The following is a 26,979-nucleotide window of genomic DNA, read 5'->3' as shown; positions in this document are numbered from 1 at the left end:
GAGAGTGAGAAAAAGTCATACTAGCTTAGACATTTTAAATGAACAGGTGGCAAAGATCTGCAGTCTTCTCAGTTGTGTAAATCCAAGCTCAGTGCTCCAAAGGACATACTGAAAAGCTTGATGGAATCACACAGAAGATGGGAAATCTTGGTTATGCCTGTAAGATTTTACAAAGATTGAGCTATTCTACCTCTAATCAGGGAGTTTATCTGGCTGGCTAAAGAATTCTTTGACACCCATTTCTCTTTGCCAAAATCTACTATTCCAAGTGAGATGTATTTTTCTCCCACAGATATTAGCAGAATTAGATCTAAAGTGATACTGGAAGCCATAGAATGAATTCAGGCAGTTGGAAACTCCTGGGAAAAAGAAAAACCTAAACTCCTCCAGATTTGCAGCAGCAGACACTGGCTTCCTATGTACTTCCGCTACCAGGCCAGACACCCATCTGTTGTGGGAGGGTATATGGACAGCAAATATGCTCAGACATTCTTGCTTGCTAATAACATATCACAGCAAAAAAGACAGTAATATTCTCCCATCATCACATCTGTCATCTCAGTTTTCTGGGCCACCTCCATCTTCAGTTAGCTTTACTTCAAAACCCAAGTTACTAATCACTTGGGGAGCACTCCTGGCTGAGAAGAAAAACTCTATCATTCCACCATGTACGTGGTTAATAAGGAAGGTGGAAAACTAACCCAGATTTCAGATGTTGGAAGGGCTCCAATAAGGTATTTAAGATGCACATACACATGGGCAACAGCTTATTGTTCAACTTCTCTTCCTACCCTCTCTTTGAAAATAACATGTCTGAAATGTGAATACCATGCCAGTTAATTTTGTTCAAGTATATTGTCAACTTGCAGTATGATTGCTTATCAATAAAACAGGACAGATTAAGCTGAACCATTTATCTTGCAGTCCTTCTCTGAGTCATATTTTCACCTTTATGGTTGAATGAATAATGAAATTGATAATAAAGGTACAGGAAACTGAGCAAACTAAGCTCTCCCAACCATTTAACTGCTATTGTTTCCAATTCCTCAGAGTGAGAAACCAACACAAAGATACAGATTAGGAACTCAAAGCTTATTCAGACCTCTATCACTTTTACTTATCCAGGAGCTGAATTCAGGTCATGCATTTTAGGCAGTATATAAAATGCCAGCAATAAACACAGAAGACTAGACTCTTTTGTTTTGTTACGGAACTAAAAGTCATGCTTCAAGGAAATGAAATTGAAAGAGTCTCTTTTTTTCTTTTCTTATATACCACCACTATAACTACAGAAAGCTGTTAAGAGTTTGTCTTACAAAATATCTGCAAGGCTACCCTAAAAAGTCTTCACATTTAAGAAAGTAAAACAGTATCCATAAAACACCACTCTGTAAGTTTTTTTTTGACACAAAGCATTCATGACATTTTGACTATGAAAACTTAGTAATAAGGTTATTTCAACCTCAAAAAAGGATGCCTTCATAAGGTATTGTCTCATAAAACATATATTTCCCCAGTCCCTGTCAGTCCACCCCCTACTCTTTCCACCAAGGTGACTCCAACCCCTCTACAGTTACCAATTTATATTCCTTGTTTGGCCTAACATTTAACATTGCTGGCATTCAAAAGACTGTTCCACAACAGTACTGGTATTTTCACTCATTATTAGCCTATTTCACTCACAGACTGGACATTAAATAAATTTCAATATCTAATACTGAACTTCCTTAACTGGAAAGTGAAGACTTAAGGGAGTTCTTGAATGACTATGCAAAAGAAACATGAACTGATCATGCACACGTATGCAATTAATAAAACAAGTATTCTACATTTCTAAGAGATGCTCACTAAATTCTATTAAAATAGCTTAAAAAAAAAAATCTAATAACCTAAGTTATATGTATCCCATAAGTCAGTACCCAGATGCATATGAAGAGCACTGGTGTGAACAGTACTGGAATAAACAGCAGCATGCCAGAAATTAATTTCTACTTTGCTCACTTTTAACTTTTTTTGACATTTCAGTGTAAGCATACAGAAAGTGCTCATTTAATGCAGATTGCTAGTTATCAGATTCTAAGGTTATTATACTAAATTTAAAATTGTGATAACAGAAGATACTGAACCTATTAAACCAAAAGTTTTTTTTTTCCTCATTAGAAACATGCAAACAAATTCTGAACTGTCTTCTATTACCATCTGGTGGTGAAAATAAGTTACTTGGAAGCCTTGTAGTCCCCAGAGGGGGACTTGACACAACACCAAGCACGCATAGTGAGCACACACGTAACTCGTGAGACTTTTGAGATAAAACTAGCAAAAGCAGCATTACATAGAAGATAAATGAGTATACACTTTAACTTCATGTACACAGTTTCTTATAAAGAGAAATTTTACTTCAACATTTATTTAGAAAATTACTAACAAAGGGTCCAATTTTACTCATTTTACATTATAAAGGACATCTTCAAATATCTGATATAGACTCAACATCTATAAAAAGCTACTTGCTCAGCATTTAGTAAGCCAGAAGCTTGGACTTTTGGGCTGGTGGAACAGTGGATAGAGGACAGTTCACATACGCAATATACTTACAATTTCAGCTTACCTCAAGAGGCATTAGTCTAATTAGTGTTGCAAAGCACTGAGTAGCCATAAAACGTACACTGTTCGTCTGATCACTCATTCTACCCAGAACTGGAACCACTAGAAGAACAATGTATGGAACAATACCAACATCCAGCTGCTCCATTACACCTGAATCAGTTATTAAGGAAATAAGTTTTCACCAGTTCAGGATTGTCTGACATGAATATATACCTAGCAGATTTCCCACTCAACAGGTAAAAGTCATTAATACATTACATGAACAAGATTTCTACTAACAAAGCAATGGGGTGGGGAGAGGAGAGAGCAAGAGGTCTCATCCACCCAGACTTGGCCCAGTGAATTCCATGGTTTGAGGCACAGAATTATCTCCACCAAAATTTGATTAAAGGCAATAGAAATGAAAGCTTCTTCTATTTCTTGCTTACAGGAGGAACATAGTTTATGATTTTATTGAATTCCTCCTCCCATTTTTTCAGGCAGTTTTTGTTAAACTTAAGCAAAGTTTCCACATTTTTGAATGCTCACACAAGGATACATGCAAGTGCTTCAATTGCACCTTCTTGTTTGGTGTTGTCATCTATTGCTCCCAACCACGGCAGAACTTTCTCTAGAAAGATATTCATGGTTTCCATGGTAGCTATTTTGCTCATAACACCTACACAACGAGCAGCCATGTGTCTCACTGCAGTGCTGGGATGTTGAAGGCACATATAAAGATGAGTCAAGTGCTGTATTAACTGAAGAGAAGAAAAGGATGGAGAAAAGATTAATATGAATTATAAAGAAATTACTGAGTAATTTTCAATTAAGCAGTCTTACAGTCTCTGCTGCCTCCCAAAGAATGCCTGAAATGGCTCCTTCACAAGGTTTAATTGTTTGAACTGAAAAATTCTTGTGGAAGATGACAACTGAACTTTCAACAAGTATTACTCCCCAGTACAGTTAAAATTCTGAGTAACAAAATATTTAGGGTTTTAGACAAAATGAAAATTAAAGTCGTCCTTGGTAATTAAGGAATTTTTTTACACTGGAAAAATACAGTACTAAGTACTCAGAGCTTCATAAAAAAAGTCATTGCTTAAATACAGATACACAGATTAAAAAATTTCCAGCTTGCAAATTCATCCTGGCCTCCTCCCATTTATGTTTAGGGAGATGAGCTCTGTGTTGGGAGTCTTATTAACTCTGTGTGACAAGAAGACACCCAGAAAGAAATTCCCACCTTCCCAAGGAAGCACGTGGATATGTACATATCTTTTTCATCAGCACAAACACATTTTTATGTCAGATATCTTAAAGAGATGGTCAGTTTTTTCCTAGCATGGAAGTCCTTAAATATTAGCTTTGATGAGCCAATTCCACCCTCTTTTAATTCCTATGGAAGTTTTTTCTTTTTAAATATGTATACAGTATTAGCAGCCCCCAAAACAACCTACACATTAACTACAGACCATATATATGTATAAAGTATGTAGATGTATTAGAAAACCCTTTCTATTTTATAAGCTAAATTCACTCAAAATCACTTCAGTATTTAAATAGATAACAAACAATTCCATATGTTCCACATGAATCTCCTCCATCTGCTCAGAACGCTACATCCATTCCTTACACGCATCCTTTCCCATCATGTCCTTTCGAAAGTTCTGGTCTACTTACTCCTTCCATGAGAGTCTTTCCATGTATTTTTATTACCCTGTTGCTCTCCTTTTATGCCTCTTCCACTGCTACTATATTTATTCTGAAATATAGTACTGCAGATAAGCTAATACTGAAAATTGTGTTCAGATGCAGGCATAATGATGTCCCTCTTGCTCTGTTTCTTTCTAATTTTCTATTATTTTTTTTACCAGTATTTTACTGATACTTTCGTAAAACTCTCCTAACTCCACAATCTCTCTCTTGAGCAGAAATAGGCAGTTCAAAGCTTATTACTGCATGCAAGATGACAAGTCTTTCACATTGAGAGGTGTGTAAAAATAAATAATTTAAAAACCCCTGAGATCCAGTCTTCCTGGGGGTAAACTGAAGTTTCCCATGACTTTTTCATTCGCTGCACAGGGAGCCTTTCTGACAACCTTCAGCCTTTTCCACAGTAGTCAGGCAGTAAACTGGGCAGTTTTATTACCACCATTTCGCCCCCTACTCTGGCCACATAAACTACATGTCAGTCTATTAGAAGTCAACCTGTTTCAGTCAGCCACATAATGTAGCTTAACACCATTTTTATCTGTACTTCACTAACAAAGAGAAGGCATCATATTATCACTCTGTTCCTCAGGTTTAGGAAATCTGGAATTAGAACAAAGCAGAGTCAAGATGCTGGTTTCAATGTAATAAAATAGCGTAAGTATTATCCTAACTCAGGCTTCAGACACAATCTTGTTTGGGCATCTGACCATCTGAAGAAGGTAGGCCAAGGCTAAGTTGTTGGTAGATGCTTGATTTTATTTATGTGTGGGCTTATTCTACAACCCTAGACAAATAAATACAGAATTTAACATCCTACAGAACACAGGGAAAAAACAGCTTTAGAACATAACAGCTGAACTGCTGAGGACAGAAGGCTACGTCTTCAGTTCATCAAGACTAGGATACAGGCAGGCTAGCAAATGAATAAGAACACTAATTAAGCAAAATCAAGAAAACATCTAAAAAGAAGCCTTACAAAACAAAGATTTAAAACAGTGGCAATGAACAGACTGAATTGCTTCCTACAAAAAAGCTGCTTTGAAATATAATTACCAGAGGATGTAGCTGAGTATCCATTGCAGCTGCTGTTGTTTCAAAGACCTGCAAAGAATTTACTAGCTCCTGGGCAGGAGCATCTCCTTTTTCCAGTAAGGACTTTCGGTCTGTTAAAAACAGAAAAGGTGTTCAGTTCAAGACTGACATACTGCCCCCAGCCTCCCAGCCCTCCCCCAGCTTAAATCAGAAGGGTAATTACCAAAATTATTTATGTGAATGTTGTTCCTTAATGAACCAACCATAGCATCCCAGAGATGTGGCAATCCCGTTGCCATTTCAGCACCAAAATGTTTAGCTATAGTAGATAAGGCAAATTCAGCTCCTCTTCTCTGTACAACATAAGGTTTCTGAGCCTAGAATTAAACAATTTAAAACACAGGAAGGACAGATTTAGGAATAGCAATTACTTTCAAACAGGCTCCCATTGTTACATAGGCATTCTATTCTGACTGTGTTTATAGCTATTTACAACACATTTGCTGGTCCATTTTTTTTCTTTGCAAGTTATTTACTTTATTCTTTATTTTATTTCTTTACTTATTTACCTATACAGGTAAAACCAAACAGACAAAAAAAAAGGTTTTTTGTAGCAGATTATTTAAATCCTGTAAATCTTGGGATTTGGCTTGTGCTGACTCAGGCCCATTTCAGCAGGAGGTTTTCCAACTGGTTCCAGCTTCAGAACCTCAGATATTGCCAATATAGGGACACCACAAACAGTAACACACTAGCAAGACTTCCCAAAAGCAGTATTTGTTTTGTTAAGCCCTTTCTCTTTCTCCCACCCTCTTCAGAAAATGGAATGGATAAAAATCACTTCAACAATTAGGAAGAAACTTCACAACACTGCTGAGGAATCACAGTCCTGACTAGCATCTTATTAAAACATGCTGACATTTTATATGATGAAAAAGTAACAAAAAATTTAGCATATCAAGTGTGGAAGTCACACATACATACATCCTAAAACCAGTCATACTTCAAATACCGTTTCTTAATGCTTCAGAGCACCTATTGTGCATCAAGATGATCAGCACTAACATGGGTAAGGACCCAGCACAGTTTGGGGAAATCCATTTGCATGGATTTGTACTGAGATATTAATAAATTGTACTAAATGTGAAATATTTCAAGAGTTACTAACATTCTTACTGACATACTGAAGATTTAAAACATCATTATCAACAAACATATGCTGCTTGCATCGAAACTTTATGTCAACTCTTTTCTCTCATGAATAAATCCTGGACATCCCTATTATAATGCTGTCAACTCCAGTGAATTCAAAAATAATGTGAGGGGGTGTGTGTGTAGATATGTAAGTTGCCAATGCAAGTTGTTGAACTTTACCTCATCAAGTTCTGTAGGAATGCTTCCACTACTGCCAGGAGGGAGATCTACAACTGGGGCTTTTGGAGCTTTTGGAGTAGGACCTCGCCGACTTGTGATGGCAAAAGCAGCTTTCTGATGCCTGTAAAGTGTAATTATTCCCTTATGCTTAGTAACTGTATGATGCATCCCATCTTTATCAGAGTTGGGCCCTGAAGGAAGAGAAAGAAGAGCTGACAATTTAAGATGCAGTTTAAAACATAGGAAGAAGTGATAGCTAGCTACAAGCCATCTGCAGATCTCAATGTCCTTAAAAACTAAAACATGTCATCATTCTCAAGGATGGAAAATTCAAGTACAGAGTTACTCTGTTCAGAGCTCATTTACAGCCTTGGCATCAAAACTGAAGTGTGTAAACTGCTACACAAATTACTTAGCAGGAAACACAGGTAACAAAACTGCAGTCAAATATAAAAAGTTCGCACAAGATTTTTTTGTGTAAGACAATATGTTACATTCTAAAGTTTAAAAAAACCCTTATCTTCTGTGTCCTTTACAAATAGTTTATGACTTCTACCATGATACAAGAGCATGCTATCAGTATCTTTGGATGTGTTGATGTTTCCATTTATGCTAATGAGCTTAATTTTCAATCAGACATGGATATTACCCTACTCTGACTTTACAAAAAAGTACTATGTATAATGGTCAAACCTTAAAGCACGTTAGAATCTTTGACAGTATTAAGGTCTTAGTATTGTTCATTCAATCTATATGTTTTCAGCAAGGAACAGCAGGAACAGGGTGCATAGAACTATTTGTTAATTCAAAGACTGTACTCATCTTTTGTTATCTTAGTATTAGCCCATGGAACGTAACACAAGTCAAGGGTTTTTTTCTAACAGGCTACTCTAATTTCCATACTTATTCAATTTCAATGAAAAGCTTCATAATGTATGTAAATGAAATGTAATCGTAAGTGGATAATAACAGCAAGTAACCGAAAACTGGGACAAAGGTGGTTTTTAACATAAATTTTCTGAAAACCATACACATCGTTAGTTGCACACAGCGTGTAGTTTAAGATACCTAAATGAAATAATTACTAAGAAATGAAGGCTCAGTTGCTGGCATTTCAAAAACACTGAAAACAAGAAGCACTCAAATACCCATTTTAACAGTTCAGAGAAAAGCACGAGCATTTTTAGGAATCTTGGCAGTCTCAGGTATCATACCTTTTGAGTTTTCATAGCTGCCGCTCTGAGGCTGTGCAGGACATGCTGCTAAAGGGGTCAGATGTGGATCCACACAGAGGGAGTTGCAGAGATTTTTTATAATCTTTGAGTTGGGACAAGGAGATCTTGTTGTACACTGCTGAAGTAACTTTGCTATACACGAAGCCACATAGTTTTGTACAAGTGTATTCTCCTCTTTTTTGATAGCTTCCATTAAGGGCTTTATAACAGGATTTAGTTTTTCTGGAAGTTGCTGCAAGTTCACAACTGCACATGCAGCAAATGTATGGACTCGCAGATGCATCACTTGCCATTCTTGATTTGTTTCTGTAACAGTCATTTGGACTTGTTGCCGTTTACTATCCAACTGCTGTAGAATTTTAGGATTCAAAGTAAAGGATGATGTCGCTTCATTGAAAACAGAAGTAACCTAACAAAAATGAAGAAAAAACTTACAAATCCATTTCATTTATTGTAAACAGGGATATCCTCTGAAAACCATGGTTTTCTTGGCAGAACACGAGTCACTTTACCAGGTATTATCATTTCTATTTTTCCAACAAATATCAGGAAATGCTGCAAAAAGTAGTTTCTGGAATCTTCAACTGCAGCTCAAGGGGAAAAAAAATTAGGCATATTATGAACATTTTGAGTCTAGATTCTGAAAGCTAAAAGAGATGTTCTCCTCCAAATTTAGACTGTCCTATTTCTGCCAGATATATCCAGATACTCTGGCAACACATAAGCACATGACAGATAAGCAAAGTAGAATATGCTATGGATTCATAAGGCCAGAAAGGATGTGCAAGGGCCCCTGTGTGAAAAAGTTGTTTCTATGCTCTTTTTGAGGAAAGAGAAACTTGGATAAAAATGTAAGGAAAAACGCAGCAAACCCCAGTAGTTGCAGGACTTGCCATACCCTCTGACTACTGGCTGACTACTGTTACTCAAATCTTTCACAGGAAACAAGTTAAAAGCAACATGGAATCATGGAAATGCTAAACTTCTTCTGCTGATAGGATGGTTAGGCCTCTAAGTACAGGAAAGATGACAGCAGCTGTTGAGAGGGTTGGTCTGAGAGGTTTTTTCTGTTTTTGCCTTTTACTTTTAAATGTTCAGGTCAGGTCTTTCAACAACAGGACTTGTACTGCTTTGTTCTATAGATACCTCAGGTTCTACTCCACATGACCTTGATGACTGAAATGACCAAAGGATGCAAAAAGTATGAATAGGAAGGAAGAGCACAGAGTTTTTCCATCTAGTGCACGAAGACCCATACTACAATGCAGAGTAGGTTTGGTGTTCATATTGCAAGAAAACTTGAAGAGCTGAAAGAGCGCAGAAGATAACTATTTGCTATTTCCTATGGCTATGGAATAAGTCTTCTAATTCAGAATGCAGATCTCTTGAAAAATACCCATGCATTGGTCAAGCAGCCCTATCACTAGACTCCAGAGCAAACAACTGAGGTACATGAAGACTCCTGTACTTCACAGACTACGAGCTCACATTATTCTGTCTGTCCCTACCTTGCAAATTTATTCACTGTAGATGGAGTCACAATCAGACTGGCTGCCAAAATACGCTCAGCCCATATACACAATTGTCTGTAACTTTAGAGGTATGTTGAGATTTCCAAGTTAAGCTACTGCATGGTATACATAAATACTACCCTCTGAGAATTTCAAGATCTATCATGCTATAGTCATGTCGTCATGGCCGTAACTGTAGGAACTCACACCTTCCCTTACTCTTAGCATCCAAGCTGCATACACGAACACATCCAGGATCCTAATCCCCCTCTCCAAGATGCACTACATCTATCAGCATTCCTTCATTCCTCCTACATCCACACACCTCTCCCACCCCAGTCTCCTTTTACTTCGCAGGCTCTCAAATCCACAAGCTCTTCATTTACATCCTCATCTGTCTGTACCCATCTTTCTCTCTGCTTAAGAGGTCAGGTTTTGGTTGGAAGAAAAACCTTTTAATTTGTTGCCCCAACATTATCAGATCTATTTTTGTTTACTGAGCTTTTAATGTCAAGAGCTACCTTTCATTAGCACATCTAACACTGATGTTTTCAGATTAAGAAAAGACAAAACAATTGAACAGCCAGGAAAAAGAAAAAAATAAAAACAAACAAACAAACCCCACACATTAAACCACACGCTTGGGAGTTGGTGGGGAGAAGGTCTAGAATTTACACAGTTCATTTACTAGTCTTTTGACAGCATTTTTTGAAGGAGTTCCAGCCTGCTTTTTCTTCTGTGTAGATTTCAATGGTGAATCTACAACCTGGGATCAGGACACTGTCAGTTTCTTCTCTAGTATCTACCTGCATTGTACTCAGTTTTCAGCACATCTCTAACACCACGGAGGAAGTAGTTAAGTATCCATTACATATTTCATGTCAAAGGATGTGTAAAGTCACTACATTATTTCTGAAAGTTGCCATCTGTGTAATAATTATGCTGAAGATGTATTTGAAGACACGAACAGAATCTGAAGGAAGGGCAGGCATGCCTCTACTTACCAGCTCATTAGCTTGATCTATTGTAAATACACTGCAGTTTACTCTGTTTCCAATGTCAACGTGTGAATCGGCTAACAATGAGATGAGCTGTTTACATTCGTTCTGCATTCGTGTAAAAGGAACAGCAATTTCATCATAATAGAGATGCTCAGAAAGCACCCCAAGTAAGCGAGGCTGCACACAAACGGCCACAGTTCTACATTCCTATAACAGGAAAAGATGTCATTTTTATTTCAGAGTAATCACAACTTCTGTTGTTCAGTTTTGGGCACTAAAAAGGGCAATCTATCTACCAAAAAAAAAAAAAAAATCCCGTTTCCAGAGGGGCCATTAATATTTGTAATCCAGATATGAAAACTTACAAACAAAACCTTAAGTCTGCCACTAGAAAAGGAGAGACACTGAAAACAGGGAAGACAGTCATGTTAAAAGAAAGCCTTGACCTTAAATAACATGCTTCTTGAGAACAGACATTTGTAGAAGAAATGTGAGCATATTTACTGATTCATAGTTCCAACAGTTGCTGTTCAGCTATCGAGTAATGAATTCCCCCATTGCCTACAATCAAGATTTTAGTATTTAGATGTGTAAGTACGATTATAGCTTATTAACTGAAATTTCATTTCAAGCTAAGTAGCGGACGACAAGCTGTGCATAGTGAGTAAAATTTAATTTTGCTGCAGAAACACCCTACCTTTTGCAAGGCTGCCCACTCACAGATTACTAATGCAACACTAATCCTCTGCAAGGCAGACTTAGAATTCAAGTGGAAGAGCAGTAGCTGAGCTAATGATTCAGCTGGCTTTATTTCTTGAGTAACTGTATTTACACCTGGGTCACAAATGCAGCAACAAAGTGCTCCCAGCAACCTGACAGAAAGAGAAAGAAAAGTCACGTCGGTGTTACAATTACCCTGCAATTAACGATTCAAAATGAAGATGCCAAATATGTCTACATAATTAGATTTTAGCAAAAGCACCACAGAACCAAAAAGATAAATTGTTTTAAAATACTTTTTTTAAGATTTAGAGTAAACTGACTTTGCTGCCATCATCCGAGCTCGCATGACAACATAATCCCTGGTTGCTGGATCTTCTGCGATGCTGTCTGCCCCAGCAATATATTCCTGAATCACCTCCTTATTCTGGGTTTGACCTTGACGCAGTTTAGCACCTGCCTTTTCCTATGGAATAAATTTGGGAGAGAGTGGAAGTAAAATGTGTTTGTGATAGAAAAGATGAATTCATATTCCGTAACATTCTCTGCAGAAGTTGGACTAAGCCAGAACATTTCTGGGATAACAGACTCTACATAAAGTAGTTGACCGCTGTAAATCACTTCTCCACTAGTAGTTTCTGTCGTTCTATTAAATGCATGTTATGGTTCCTTCAAGATAATATTAAAATTAACACTCAACATTTGGCTGATAAACTGAGTCCACATAGAAGAAAAAGGAAAACTTTTTCAGCACGTTTTCAGAAATAACACAATGCTTTCAGACTTAACTCAGTCCTTCAAACAGATGGGTTTGAAACCATGATGGTTATATGGAACAACTGAAAGATTCACAGGGAACATGCTGCATGATAGAACTTTGAGTTCTCATGGATAACCTGACAAGAACCATTTTGCTCTACAAACTCGAGGTTTGCAAGACAGGCTACATTTAGAGTTGTAAAAAGGTACCACCACTCCCCTCTAACACATTTAGAGCACCTTTATATACAGCTAATCAATTATCAATTTCCCACTTTCCCCAGAATAGTTAGAGAGGTCACATTTCACTTACTTTTGACCTGGTTTTTACTTCTAGCAACATGTTTAAGTCAATGGGCAAATGAGATGGTTGCATCATTAAACAGAGCCAGGCTCCCATCCACGGACAAGCAGCTGCAACCACATACTGTACAGATGCCTTGTTTAACAGTTCCAGCCATACCTTGGGAAAGAACGATAGTGGAAATCATGACAAATTTGTATGGGTCTACATAATATCATATATGTGCTGATAAACTGTAGGAACCATACAAGAGAAGGCTGCTCAGAGACCTCATTAGCAACCTTCCAATATCTGAAGGGGGCCTACAAGGGTGCTGGAGAGGGACTCTTCATCAGGGACTGTAATGACAGGACAAGGGGTAACAGGTTCAAGTGAAAAGAAGGGAAGTTCAGGTTAGATATAAGGAAGAAGTTCTTTACTGTGAGGGTGGTGAGGCACTGGAACAGGCTGCCCAAAGAAGTGGTGAACGCTGCATCCCTTAAAGCCAGGTTGGACAGAGCCTTGGGCAACATGATCTAGTTTGAGGTGCCCCTGCTCATGGCAGGGAGGTTGGAACTAGATGATCTTAAGGTCCTTTCCAGCCCTAGCCATTCAATGATTCTATCCTCCTTCACTATATAGTAAAACATCACTTAGGCTAACTACAAAATAATTAACATGAACACACTATTCTTTATCTGTACAAAAGTGCAGAGGACATGAAAGAGCAGGATACATCATCAATATACAAGAAGGTCGTAAGTCATGCAAATACCTTGTGAATAAGATCCAGAATTTCTTGATTGCTTTCTAAGATACAAAACTGAAATATGTGCCTCAACATGTCTTGCAGAATTGGAGTCAGCCATGTTGAAGAGCTCTGAAACAAGGATATCATATTATCATATGATCAAGCAGATTCCAATACATATCATAGTAAACCACCAGTAACACTAAATTCTTACCTGGTCTTGGGTGGACAGCAGTGTGAATAATGTCTCCAGGGCTGCTTTTCGTACGGAAGATATAGTATGATGCAGGAACGGCCACACACGTGGGACCAAAACTGTGAGTGACTGCTGAATACTAGTACATGAAGTGGAGACGTAGAAGCCATAAGAGGGAAAACCCCCAAAAATAAACACACAGAGCTAAGTTAATTTTGTTTATCTTCAGATACACAGTTCAAGCATGTATTTTTTACCATGTTGTTTCTCAGATTATACTTTGGGCTTTGTTAAAGTATTCAGGCAAAAAATGAGGGTTTTGGTTTTGTTATGATTTTAGAAATAATTAAAACCAAGCTTGGATCTTTTTTGCAGGAGCTTGCACCTCAACTAATGCAAGCAGGACACGCTGAGTTAAAGATGGCGTTAGTGACAACTTCATTCTTAATTTTGGATTTGGGCAAAAACCAGCTTGAGCAGTGGCAATCATACAGAATGATAAAGGTAGATGTGTAAAGTATCTACCTTTAAGTGCAGATGCTGTGAGCTTACCATGTGGATTATGAAAACTGTTAACATACCAACAAGCAATTCCTCTAATTTGACAGAGTCCCAAACAGATATGAACTAGGCATTATCTTCTACCAGTCACAGAATTACTGGTTGTCCTATTGATGTGAATTTTCACATTTGTAGCTCCTTTAGAACTATTCAAATAACAAAGTCCTATAGATACATGTGTGTGTTTTAAAGTATGCAGTTTGGAGTCTGTCAACATGAAGCAGACAAACAAAGTCTGTGGGCAGGATAACTATGAGTGGAGCTGATATCCTTTACTAAAATACTCAAGATGAATGGAGAGAGGAAGAAAAAACACAACATACATAAACAATGTCTAGTACCTTTTAATTATTTTGTTGCCTTTTACTGACGTAATGAATATAGAAGTGCTGTCCTTCACTTTAAGGAAAAGCAAGAGTAAAATTCCAAAGCTGATTTAAATCAAGCATCTCCTTAGTATGCAATTTGAAAGCAACTTTGATCATTCCAATCTGAAAATAACCGGACAGTCAAACGTGCAATAGTGAAGCAATACTAATGAAAAAGTTACCTGCATTTGCGGACCTGAGGATAAGTCAGGAGGGAAGAAAGAAGGATCATGATACTGTTTGTGGAAGCTGTCAAGTCATCTAACTCCAGAAGTGCATCCCACAAGGTATTAAGAATAAAAGGCACCTACACAAATAAGCAGAGGAGGTAATCTTAAAAAAAGTGCTGGCTCTAAGCATTATTTTCTTCATTCAGACCAAAAGCGAACTTTTCCATTAGAACTGATGGAAAACAATTCAGTCACCTTCTGAGACTGAAGTTGGACCAGGCTTTCCACTACTGGTACCAAAGATGCTGCAGCAACAGCTCGGACATCATCATCCAGATCTTGGAGACCTTCAATTATTGCAGGCAGCACTTTAGGCAGTAAAGTGCTAATCAAGTCCTGCCAAAAAGATCAAAAGCTTTTTTGAACTTAAAAGCATGTAACACCCGAAACAATTAAGATGTACTCTAAGTGTGGGAATAAATCCATTTGTTGCATAAAACAGAAGCTACAGGTCCAAGACAACAATCTAAATATTTTAAGTTACCACTCATATCCTAAAACCTAGGTTATAAATTCGAATGAACTGTAACCTGGCTCTGTTTGTATATAAACAAAGCTCAGTGTTTGCAAAATAGTAGCATGAACACACTAAAACTTTGTAGCAGTGTTAACCTCACACATGAAAGCATCACCAAAACGAGACAAGCATATTTGTAATGTAACTTGGCACATTACAACAATACAATTTTGCTATATATGTGAAGATTTCTGCAGCCTGGACATAAAAATGCAGTCACACATCTTATAACTCGCATGAGACTGCAGTGCAAGCAAGTTTGCTTTATCATATCTATGTACTGTTCAGCCACATCCTCTACTTCAAGTAGGGCTTTTTGTTCCAAAGCTCTCAGCAATTTGTCATGAGGGTTATTACCTGACGTACTGCCAAAGCATACTTTATTCCTAGGAGACCACCATGTCTCACTTCCCATTGTTCTTGTGTTAGCAGCTTCAGGAGAACATCCACAGTTTTGTGAACTCCAGTCTCATTCATATGTTTCAATACTACTCCCAAAGTCTGAGCACAAGTCTCACGTACTGGTGCCACCACCTAGGATAAAGTAAATCATAAAACGGTTACTTCTGTATGAAATCTGACTTAGAAATCAGTAAGAGTAGAGTCAGATGACCAAAACTGCTATACAGACAAGATAAAATCTCTCAGCTACTTTGTAATAAGCATCTGTGAGCAGTTACAAGTAGTAGCACTGTACAAAGCGTAGCTGACCTGCTGCAGTATTGTCTCCCAAAGAAACCTGCTGATCTACCTGTTCAGAGACAACTTACTTCATCTGAAACAAAGTCTCCAAATCTGTCTAATGCAAACACACAAAGGAGTCTAATAACCAGGTCTTCCAGCCACTCCTGATGCTGCTGAACCATCTGTAAAAAGAGAAAAATTGAACACCTTGAATGTATTTACTCATAAAGGATTGCTGATATTTTTGCTTTAGCTAAAATTTATAAGAGAAGTGGCAACATGTTTAAGTTGATTAAGTATAGCCATCTCAGATAGTCAAAGCAAAATAGCACTAATTCAGCTCACCTGGCTTAAATAAACATCTTATTTAACAAGGTAGCTTTATCAAAAGGCTAGAGAGCACCCTGTAAGGTAGACAGATAAGTATTTAACATACACAGCACTCAAAGGTAAGAGTCATTCAGCTAATCCATACTGACTAATGTCAATACATCCAAGGCAAGTCAACTAATATGCTTGAAGAAAATTTACAAATAAACATGAACTATGAAGCAGTACATCGCTGTGGAAGACCCAGTGAAAGGAACTTGCTTTTCAGCCATGTCTCCTCCAGATTTAACAAACAATTTAGACCAAGCTTGTCTGCAATCTGTTAAGAGACCCAATAGTTCTGTAACTCTGAATCTTGGAGTAAAAGCCCATAGAAGCAACTGCTCAGACATTATCCTTCTCATCTCCACTGTTTGCCTACTAGACCACCAGTTCCTTTGAAAGCTATTGCTTTAATAAACAAAACTTTAATCATATTGTGGATTTCATATTCCCATATATGTCAAAGAATTACAGCCTGCATACAGCATGCACAGCAGCCTTTGAAACTAGCCTGGAGTACGCATACTCTTCCCATAAATAGGTGAGAAAATGTTTAAAGTATCTTACCATTGTAGCATGTGTTATTACCCTGCAATCTCCATGTAACAACTACTTAACCATGTGGAAGCAAGGAGAGATAGTAGCTTTTGCTTTACCTATATATATAGTATGCTGAGGTAGCTTGATTTACATTTGATAAATGTATCTCCTCATTCTTTCACACTCTAAAACACAAGCTCTCCAAGCTGCTTTTACAGCAGGGAAGTCAGTATGAATCTCATGAGATTCACTATTAATAAACAAGCTGTTACTGTTGGGATATTTTGAAAAAGTGTTTTCCTTTTAAATAGGCTGTTTAAATAACTTTTCTCATAATAACAAAGCAAGCAGATTGATTATGAGTCACCTAACTACTTAAGATGGCCTGAGACACTTCACGAGAGTGACATGATTAACTTTCAGTCATGGTAAGGGTGTGCTCAAAACCAGTATTTTCTAGTATGGAAGCTAGTGTTTAGTAACTTTACACACAGTCGACATCTTAATGACTGTGCATACAATAGTGCATACAATGATTTCATCCAGATTGTTTTGAGCAGACAAATCTCATGGCTTATATTCTCCCTGATCAGCCACCTCCAGTAGAGGTTAAGTATTTTAAAGAAGTCTGTTTTCTAAACTTCATTTAAGTAAACATATTAAGTCTACATGATTGGAAACTTACCTCTTCTAAAGAGCTATCTCCCATTTTACCGCCACTTTTACCATGAGCTTTAAGTATCTCTCTCAGTCCAGTACCTGCACCATGTCGAACCTAGGAAGTGAAATCGAAAGTAAAAATTTAAATATTTAGGAACAAAGATAAAAGCCACACTGGGTAACTAAAACACTTCTACTTTAGTCTTCATAGAAATGTTTCAAGATTAGACCAACTGATATACTTAAAAATTAATCCATCCAAAACAAACCCATTTTTTCCTATTTAGGTCCCAGCTTGCGGACGAAACAATTAAGAACTGCTTCTATTTTCTAGCACAGAAGATATTGTTATCATATTTAGAATCATAGAACAGTTAGGGTTGGAAAGGACCTTAAGATCATCTAGTTCCAATCCCCCTGCCATGGGCAGGGACACCTCACACTAAACCATGTCACCCAAGGCCTCATCCAACCTGGCCTTGAACACCGCCAAGGATGGAGCATTCACAACCTCCCTGGGCAGCCCACTCCAGTGCCTCACCACCCTCACAGTAAAAAATTTCTTCCTTATATCCAATCTAAACTTCCCCTGTTTAAGTTTGAACCCGTTACCCCTTGTCCTGTCACTACAGTCCCTGATGAATAGTCCATCCCCATCATCCTTGTAGGCCCCCTTCAGATACTGGAAGGCTGCTATGAGGTCTCCACGCAGCCTTCTCTTCTCCAGGCTGAACAGCCCCAACTTTCTCAGCCTGTCTTCATACGAGAAGTGCTCCAGTCCCCTCATCATCCTCGTGGCCCTCCTCTGGACTTGTTCCAACAGTTCCATGTCCTTTTTATGTTGAGGACACCAAAACTGCACACAATACGCCAAGTGAGGTCTCACAAGAGCAGAGTAGAGGGGCAGGATCACCTCCTTCGACCTGCTGGTCACGCTCCTCTTGATGCAGCCCAGGATACAGTTGGCTTTCTGGGCTGCGAGCTCACGCTGCCGGCTCATGTTAAGTTTTTCATCGCCGAGCACCCCAAAGTCCTTCTCTGCAGGGCTGCTCTGAATCTCTTCTCTGCCCAACTTATAGCTGTGCCTGGGATTGCTCCGACCCAGGTGTAGGACCTTGCACTTGGCATGGTTAAACTTCATGAGGTTGGCATCAGCCCACCTCACAAGCGTGTCAAGGTCCCTCTGGATGGCATTCCTTCCCTCCGGCGTACCAACCAAACCACACAGCTTGGTGTCATCGGCAAACTTGCTGATTGTGCACTCAATCCCACTGTCCATGTCACCGACAAAGATGTTGAACAGGATCAGTCCCAACACCGATCCCTGAGGGACACCACTCATTACCGGTCTCCAGCCGGACATCGAGCCATTGACCACAACTCTTTGCGTGCGGCCATCCAGCCAGTTCTTTATCCACTGAGTGGTCCACCCATCAAATTGATGTCTCTCCAATTTAGAGACAAGGATGTCATGTGGGACAGTGTCAAAGGCTTTGCACAAGTCCAGGTAGATGACGTCAGCTGCTCTACCCCTGTCCATGAGTTCCGTAGCCCCATCATAAAAGGCCACCAAATTGGTCAGACAGGATTTCCCCTTAGTGAAGCCATGCTGGCTGTCATCAAGCACCTCCTTGTTTTTCATGTGCCTTAGCATGCCTTCCAGGAGAATCTGCTCCAAGGTTTTGCCAGGCAGAGAGGTGAGACTGACTGGTCTGTAATTCCCCGGGTCATCCATTTTCCCCTTCTTGAAAATGGGGGTTCTATTTCCCTTTTTCCAGGTGTCGGGAACTTCACCTGACTGCCATGATTTTTCAAATATGATGGACAGTGGCTTAGCAACTTCATTTGCCAGCTCCTTCAGGACCTGCGGATGGATTTCATCAGGTCCCATGGACTTGTGCATGTTCAGGTTTTTAAGACGGTCTCGAACCAGATCCTCTCCTACAGTGGGCTTAGGGTCTTCATTCTCACAGTCCCCGCGTCTGCCTTCCAGAACTTGGGTGGTAATGTAATTTGTAGCAATGTAACCAATGAAGAGTTGTCATTTAGTTTTATCTCACTATAAGACATTATTTTTCAGAAAGAGCAACTAGCAGGTATTATATTTTTAGTCAGTTTATAAGAAAAGCAATATTCTTATATTTCTTAAACACTCTGTATTCTCTTTGTATTATGTGTTACATTTCTGTTTCTCTACAGCTCTTCATATTTTTTAAAGAGAGTCTGGATCCCCACTGAATATTTTGGGATCTGCCAAACAAACTTCTGAGAATCACTATCCTGCACAGCTTACAAACCTTCCTTGTTTGCCTAAATATTAGAAGTGAACAAGTGATACGAGAAGGCAAATTATAGCCACTTTTGTGTTCCCACCACACATGGACAGTTGAACACACTAAGAAGTTTTAGAAATGGCAGGAGACCAGAAGGTCTGTGCTACAGAGGCACCCATTGCTGGTACTTTTGATACACACCTGCACTAGTAATTGGCTCATCAAGAAAAGCTCACTCAATAGTTACAGAAGTTGCAAAAGCAGAATTCTGGACTGGGTTTTCAATGAGAGGCCTTTACATAGGTTATAGCAGAACTTACTCTTCTTTTCTTTTTTAAGGACACTTCACATACATGCTTGTTGCTAGCAGAAAATTATTGTATGTCATTTCATGATAATAACAACCAGAACTAAGTAGTTGGTAGGTCCTTCCTTAGAGTATTTTAGATAAAATGTGAGCCTATACATCCTACATGTACTGCTCAGTGGCTGTTAGTAAAAGCTGTAAGCCAGTAAAAACAGTCACAAAGCCTAGTCTTAGGTCTTAATTGCTCATAATACACCAATCATTTGTTTATTTGGTCCAAGACTGCTTATGAGCTAGATTTTACAAGCCAAAAGAGGAACAGTTCATTATTTAACTTCTCAGCTTCTGCAAACACAAAACAACAGCAAGACAAATGACGGAAATACCAGTAGTAGGATTCATCTTTCTTGACTTCATCTGCCTATAAGCGAGGCAAGCAATGTGAATTAGTCATTCAGACTGCCTCAAGACATTGCAAGAAGATGCCAGAGGGCAATTTTATAAACATGTATTTTGAGGTAGTTTAACCTGGTTTCCATCCAGAACATACCATAATAATGATTCTAGATTGAACTACTTCCTTAATTAAGATGAGTTCACTCTACATCAAATTTACTAAGAAAGCTGTGCAAATATATCTACATTCCAGAAGACAAGTGGACTTTGGCTTCAACTGCAAACAGCCAGATTTCAAATAAGGGGAGGATTATTAGCTCAGATGCAGGAGATGTGCCAAACAAATACAATTATCCTTTTTCTGTGCCCAAAATAACTGGGCTGGCTGCATACGACCTACCTCTGTGTTTCCAAGTTTCATGTCCACGTGGGCAGAGCCCATCACTGAAACTCTGCTACAGATATACCAAAGTATGTTACAGTTAGTGCTAACATTTGGTCATTCAAAAGATCAACTTTTTAATTTAAAAATTGAAGTTAGTTGACAACTGTTATTTCTATCTTCTGCTCAAGGAAGAGAAGCTAGTGGCAGCTACCTCCTATTTTTGCTTGGAACGGGTATCAAGGTTTGTGGAAAATAGTATAAGGACTGAATAGAAGGCTGAGCAGAACAGGTTTTGAATCTTGAAAATCAGTTTTCTAGGCAACCAAATACATAAGTTTTTGCCGTTGGTATTTACTATCATTAGAAAAAAAAAAATCAAAAGTTCTTTTATAAATGAAGAGAACAACTAATGATTTGTAGCCTGCCCTCTGCTACAAAAGGAATGATTCCCCTACCGTTTCTACTCGCTTAGCATTAGACGAACATGTCGCTGTCATCAGCAACACTTGTACAATATTCCTCAAACTATTGATGAATCTAAACCTCTTTTAATTGCTTAATCTGATGACCACAGATTCATGTCCTTTTATTTTGCTTGAACTTCAATACTTCCAGAATTCTCACTTTATAATCACTGCTTTTCCATATCTCCCACTGTCCATTCGAGTCTACATTACACATCTGTTTTCATTTATACTTTAAATGAGTCTTTAAAAACTCTGTAAATTCTCTAAAAGCAGACTTGTCTCTCAGCTATGTAATGTGTATTTATTGATGTAATTTTTGGTATCTAACAAAATGCTCTGAAGTCCTACACGTACAATTTTTGTGCTTCTGCTGCAGCCTTTTTTTTAATCTACAGTTACACCGTAGATACTGCACATACATCTTACCTCCCAAGAAGGGTTAAAGAGATCATTGCACACTTCTTCACAGAAGCTTTCCAGAGGCCATTCATTTGGCTAAAAATCATAAAAAAAATAAGATTAAAAGAGAAAGGCACCAGGCAAGCACTTCTTATATTGTATGACACTAGATATGTGAAGGTGACAAAGACTTCCAACAGATTAAGTATTTTCCCCCAAAACCTAACAACTCTCTTCCACACTTCAGAAGCTTTGCTGATTGGCAATGGATCTTTTAAAAAGCTTATGAAGTTTGTCTGTTAGTAGTGTAAAACCTCTTCTCTATCGTAATTAATTTTTATGTTCTGAATCCAGTCTCCTTTTAGGAACCATGCTAAGACAGAATATTAAGCAAAGTTTCTTATGCTCCCCTGTGATTCTGTAAGTTTAAGAACTTTGCCTATAAAGAATATAATGGCCAGGTCTCAGTTTGAAATTACACTACATAATCAAATTGTGTCAACTAACGCAGTAATAAACACCCTCTCTCAAAACACATTCCACATTTTTGAAAACCAAAAGCATATCCACTATTTCAAAAATTCCTACAAGGGAACTGTATGGCCGTGGAAAGGAAATTATGATACTAACATGAGTAAGTTCACACACTCACAGCATTTGAAGGGGTAGCAACCATCAGCTATTCAGCCTGCAGTTATCATTCCTCTCTCAAATTCATTTTCCAGTCATCGTTTATCAAATGAAAATTTAACTACTAAGAATTTTAATTATTGGAAAAAGCCCTTATTTTTGTAGCATACAGATTGAACAAGATAAATAAGCTTCCATGTACCATTTGCACTCTGGTTTAGCACTTCTCAATTTTTCAGTTTTTCAGCCTATTGAAACAAATGCAAGATTTTCTAAGACTAAGGTAATTATTTAAATCTTCAACTACTAAAGATAGAACTTAATTCTAACTTAAGCAAAATTAAAGTAAGGCAAAGATTATTTAAAGTGTACATGAATATTTAGATCAAATTATTTATGGCTCAGTGTAATCCCATCGTCTAAGCGTTTAGTGCAGTTTTACAGCTTAATACCCAGGTCTGACACCTGTAATCCATCTGCTTAGGTTCATTTGTGTCACAAACTGCCACCAATGGATTAAATATGAATACTATACACAGTTTGAAGCTTATTTGTTTCATTACATGAAAGCTGGCAACAGCATTCTTTATTCCATTTCTATTAATGTAAAAATGACTAAAGAATTTGGGAGCACAAATAAGTTTCCATTTCCATCACTGATAAACTGCTTGATCATTCCTGCAAACAGCAGAACAACACATCATACCTCTTCTGGAGCATTTTCTACCAATGCTTTTGAGTCTGTGGGAGGCTGGTTAATGACAACATTTGCAACTTTTCTTCTCTTTTCTTCTGGTTCCCCATCAGTGCTATCATTGCTAAGAAGGAACAAGTATAACTTTAGGAAGGGAAAGTATGCTTATGGGGAAGTAATTACTTCTACAGCTGAAGTGTTCAAATACAATAGAGTGTGGCAAGAATACACACCCAAGAGGTTTAACACTGAAATACATAAAGTAGATAAGTCTACATGTAAAAAAAAAAAATATAAAATCTACTGGTAGGAGACAGCAGAATGCTGTCCAAGATTGGCAATTATTCTCAGCCTTTTCCAAGAAACATAGAAAGTCGTAGTAAAATCAAGGAAAGAATTTTGTTTACTGCTTGTTATAAACACAGTAGGTAAAACATCACTATAAACTACAGTGAGAAACACAGCATACATCAGAATGTTGTATTTAATTTTTAGTTATTATCTTCTTAAGTCCCTTCTTTTCATGCATTATTCTCAAGCCCTATTTAACAACAGGGGGAAATCACAAACTAATAGTAGCAACCCATTTCAAGATCTCTCTGAAGCCAGGTCCTTAACAAAGCTCCACTGCGGAAAAAGTACAGCTTTTTACCATCAGCACAGTTAGCATGTAAAAGATTAAGATACAAAGACTGTAAGAAGTTTTTCAACAGATAAGCTTGAATTGTGATTTAACAGAAATAAAAGCAAACCAATTCGTTATTATACCTCTTCTCATTAGCTTCCACTGCATCTCTGGATCTTTGCTTTGCAAATAGCTTAGCCATTCTTTTGGCTTTATTCTTTTGTCTACTGCTCATACCAGCTCGAAATTCTGAGTCAATTAACTCGGCAGCCTGAAGAGTCTGAAAGAAAACTCATTGTCAACTATCTTACAATGAAGGTCCTTAAAAATTCTCAAACCCACACTGCTCTCAACCTCCACTTGACACTCAGGAGTAACAGTTTGACATCAAATAATACTAACACGCAACCATGGGGTGTAAGAATTCAGAAAACCAAAGCAAACCATACCAGATGTTGACCGTCATACTTCAAATATAAAGATTATAACCGCAGAAGCACAAATAAAGCAAACCCATTGTATTATTCCTTGCAGCCAGAGGTTTTACCTACAGGTTGTTTGTTTACTAGTGAAACTGAAGAAGGAGAGTAGTCCAGATCTTCATCGTTGAACAGGTCTTCAGTATTCATTCCAATTGCAGCACCCATATCTAAGCCAAGTTTCTTTTGTAACAGTTTCCTCTGTCTTGCTATCCTCTCTTTAGGATCAATTTCACCTAAAAAAACCAAAACAAAACAAAAAAAACCCATAGTGTTTTTTAAAAAGGAAGATGTGTCATATTTCCAACCAGATGTATTATTGAAGATTTGCTCAATGAAGTAACATAAAGCCCAAGGTTATAGAATTACACTGTACTTGGCTAATACATCTACAATCTCTTAAATTGAATCATGCTGTCTTCTAGGAAGATCTTTTCTGCTGCTATAGCTACACTAGTACTTAAACAGTGGTCATTTTTTAAGCAATAGCTCCCCTGCAGTTCATTAAATAACGCTTGTTCGACAGAAGTAAAAAACTTCAGTTTTCCCTGCATTTTTAAGAAAGTGTATTGTGAAAGTAATGAACACACTAAAAACCTAAGTCCAGAAACTGATTCAAGAGCTAGCACTTTTTTACTGAGCACATGTATCACTGTGGATCAGCTGATTTTGGCAGTTTCTGGGGTGTTTTTTTTGGGGGGGGTGCTTGGTTTGGTTGGGTGTTTGGTTTTTTTTTAAGGTTTCTTTTCCTCCTAACCTTTATCTTCTGTTGGGAAACATAGATTTAAATAACAACCACCAATAAAACCCTCAAATAATATTCAGTCCAATACCCTGTATTAAGATGAGTCGGAACTTGTTTTCTTAGGATGTTCTTCCTCATAAAATGGACCAGACCCAGGTGTCTCCTTTCCTTCTACTCACACTAACTCCTGGTTGCAATGTAGACTGAAGCATAAGCATGATTTTCCTAGGATGCTGGAGCCTATTTACAATCCTGTCCTCAATCTTCCTGTGTCAAGCAAGGCTCATTTAGGAAGTTAATAGAAGCTACCTCAAGAATGCTGTGAAGCTTCAACACTGTCATTACTGAACACCTAGACTAAGGAGCACTTACATTTACATAAAAAAATATTTTAAGTGCCTGAGTAGAATAAACCCTTCAAGTAAACCAAAACTCATGGCTTGTAGGGCTCTCAGACTTTACTCTCTTTTTACACGTGTGGTACAGAAGCCAGTCAAGAGATTTTGGGGGGAGGAAGGGGAGGCTCGGGGCAAATATGTACACATAAACTTGCAAGCAGGTGAACAATACTGGCAGAGTTTTGGGGTACACACCAGGTGGAGCAGTAATTAGTACTTAATTATATCTACACCAATAAGTTGTTTTGGGGTTTTTTTAGCTTTGGTTTGTTTTTTTTTAATAACATTTAACTGGCAAGCAGGGAAATACAAACAACTTCCACTCTCTAAAAAAATATTTTATCCTTCACAAGTTCATCTTAGGAAAAAGTGTCAAAGACTACTAACTCTAAAGGTTATTTAACTTGCTTTATGTGCAATTATGTTGGCTACTTACTTGAAAAGGAAAGCTGCTACAAAATGAAGAGAATATACATTTTCCCACCAGTTAAAAAAAGATCATTGAATGGTTAAGGTTGGAAGGGACCTTAAAGATCACCTACTTCCAAAATGCAGCAACTGAATCTAATTTTTGTTTCATTTCCTTAGTTTTCTGTATTATATTTTTTCATTTATTTTAATTCATAAAATTATTTATGTGCAATCGTATGACACTGGGATAAATGTCAGACTTCTATGAGCTAAAGTGTCCTAGTCCATCTACTTGATTTCTGAACAGATAACCTGAGCTGGAAGCTTACATTTTCTTCTGCTGGACTCACTGGGGGAAGCAACCAGGCAGGGTTAGATGACAGAGAGAGTTTCATTAGAAGAGATGAAACTTGTACACCACCTTAGCATAAAATATGGCAAGCAATAAAACAGCAGCCAGGATTAACAGACAGGATACTGCTTAAGAGTCAGCAGCCATAGGTTCTGTTCCTCACTGAGCTAGTGATCTGTGTACACTGGACAGAACGCATCACACACAGGGAACAAGTAAATCAGGGCGGCTATGCAGTCAGAGATGATTCTTATCTATAGCATAATTTCATTTGGTGCAGAAACTGGATGATGGACTGGAATTAGAGCTAAGAAGTACAGTAATAGCAAAAAAACCCCTTAGATTAAAATGCTATTACAATGATATAAACCAACACTAAGCTAAAAGTTGCAGAAATATTTCAGACAAATCACTTGAAACTGAAGACATCAAACAGGCACTGATATTTGACCTTCCAACTCTGACAGTTTTATCATAGTATTTCTCATTCAATCTTTCTATACTCTGAAGGTTTCATACTACTGTATATGGAAATGCTGTTTTAATGAAGAGTAAGTGGTGATAGTTCCTGCATCTCTTAAAAGTCTACAGAAGTTCTACAGAAGTCCTACAGGAGTCCTTAATACTGCTTTTTCTGCTCCCTCTCTTGGGTTTACACTCTCCTCTTCCCACTCTACACATACTAATTAATGAGAGAACACATGAACAAACAAGAGAAGGCTGAGGTTCTTTGCCTCGGTCTTCACTGGCAAAGGCTCTGACTGCACCACCCAAGTCTTCGAAGGCGAACGCAGGGACTGTGAGAATGAAGACCCTAAGCCCACTGTAGGAGAGGATCTGGTTCGAGACCGTCTTAAAAACCTGAACATGCACAAGTCCATGGAACATGATGAAATCCATCCGCAGGTCCTGAAGGAGCTGGCAAATGAAGTTGCTAAGCCACTGTCCATCATATTTGAAAAATCATGGCAGTCAGGTGAAGTTCCCGACACCTGGAAAAAGGGAAATAGAACCCCCATTTTCAAGAAGGGGAAAATGGATGACCCGGGGAATTACAGACCAGTCAGTCTCACCTCTCTGCCTGGCAAAACCTTGGAGCAGATTCTCCTGGAAGGCATGCTAAGGCATATGAAAAACAAGGAGGTGCTTGATGACAGCCAGCATGGCTTCACTAAGGGGAAATCCTGTCTGACCAATTTGGTGGCCTTCTATTGTGGGGCTACAAAACTGATGGACAGGGGCATAGCAGTTGACGTCATCTACCTGGACTTGTGCAAAGCGTTCGACACAGTCCCAAATGACATCCTTGTCTCTAAATTGGA

At 38.2% G+C, this 26,979-nt stretch overlaps 1 protein-coding gene across 7 annotated transcripts in view; it reads right to left on the bottom strand.

Moving 5' to 3' along the window:
* Positions 1-26,979, bottom strand: part of BTAF1 (B-TFIID TATA-box binding protein associated factor 1) — a 50,351-nt gene that overhangs the window by 11,678 nt on the left and 11,694 nt on the right. For 3 of the 7 annotated variants that reach the window (XM_080620635.1, XM_080620637.1, XM_080620641.1), the window contains exons 5-25: positions 23,824-23,987; positions 23,416-23,552; positions 22,660-22,771; positions 21,351-21,419; positions 17,122-17,211; positions 15,611-15,706; positions 15,198-15,374; positions 14,519-14,659; positions 14,276-14,400; positions 13,183-13,303; positions 12,993-13,097; positions 12,248-12,397; positions 11,499-11,641; positions 11,153-11,327; positions 10,459-10,662; positions 7,923-8,352; positions 6,709-6,899; positions 5,558-5,711; positions 5,356-5,465; positions 3,146-3,347; positions 2,609-2,757 (exon numbers count right to left, since the gene is read on the bottom strand). In XM_080620635.1, coding sequence (XP_080476761.1) covers positions 2,609-2,757; positions 3,146-3,347; positions 5,356-5,465; positions 5,558-5,711; positions 6,709-6,899; positions 7,923-8,352; positions 10,459-10,662; positions 11,153-11,327; positions 11,499-11,641; positions 12,248-12,397; positions 12,993-13,097; positions 13,183-13,303; positions 14,276-14,400; positions 14,519-14,659; positions 15,198-15,374; positions 15,611-15,706; positions 17,122-17,211; positions 21,351-21,419; positions 22,660-22,771; positions 23,416-23,552; positions 23,824-23,987 — 3,245 coding nt within the window. Of the gene's footprint in view, positions 1-2,608; positions 2,758-3,145; positions 3,348-5,355; positions 5,466-5,557; positions 5,712-6,708; positions 6,900-7,922; positions 8,353-10,458; positions 10,663-11,152; positions 11,328-11,498; positions 11,642-12,247; positions 12,398-12,992; positions 13,098-13,182; positions 13,304-14,275; positions 14,401-14,518; positions 14,660-15,197; positions 15,375-15,610; positions 15,707-17,121; positions 17,212-21,350; positions 21,420-22,659; positions 22,772-23,415; positions 23,553-23,823; positions 23,988-24,584; positions 25,590-25,634; positions 26,317-26,518; positions 26,645-26,979 lie in introns of those variants that run through there. The other 4 variants (XM_080620638.1, XM_080620640.1, XM_080620639.1 and 1 more) reach the window with 4 other exon arrangements.

Source organism: Psittacula echo (assembly GCF_963264785.1).
Source record: "Psittacula echo genome assembly, chromosome: 6".
Classification (NCBI taxonomy): domain Eukaryota; kingdom Metazoa; phylum Chordata; class Aves; order Psittaciformes; family Psittacidae; genus Psittacula; species Psittacula echo.
The sequence above is the reverse complement of the archived record's forward strand: the minus strand, read 5'-3'. Positions and strand labels throughout refer to the sequence as shown.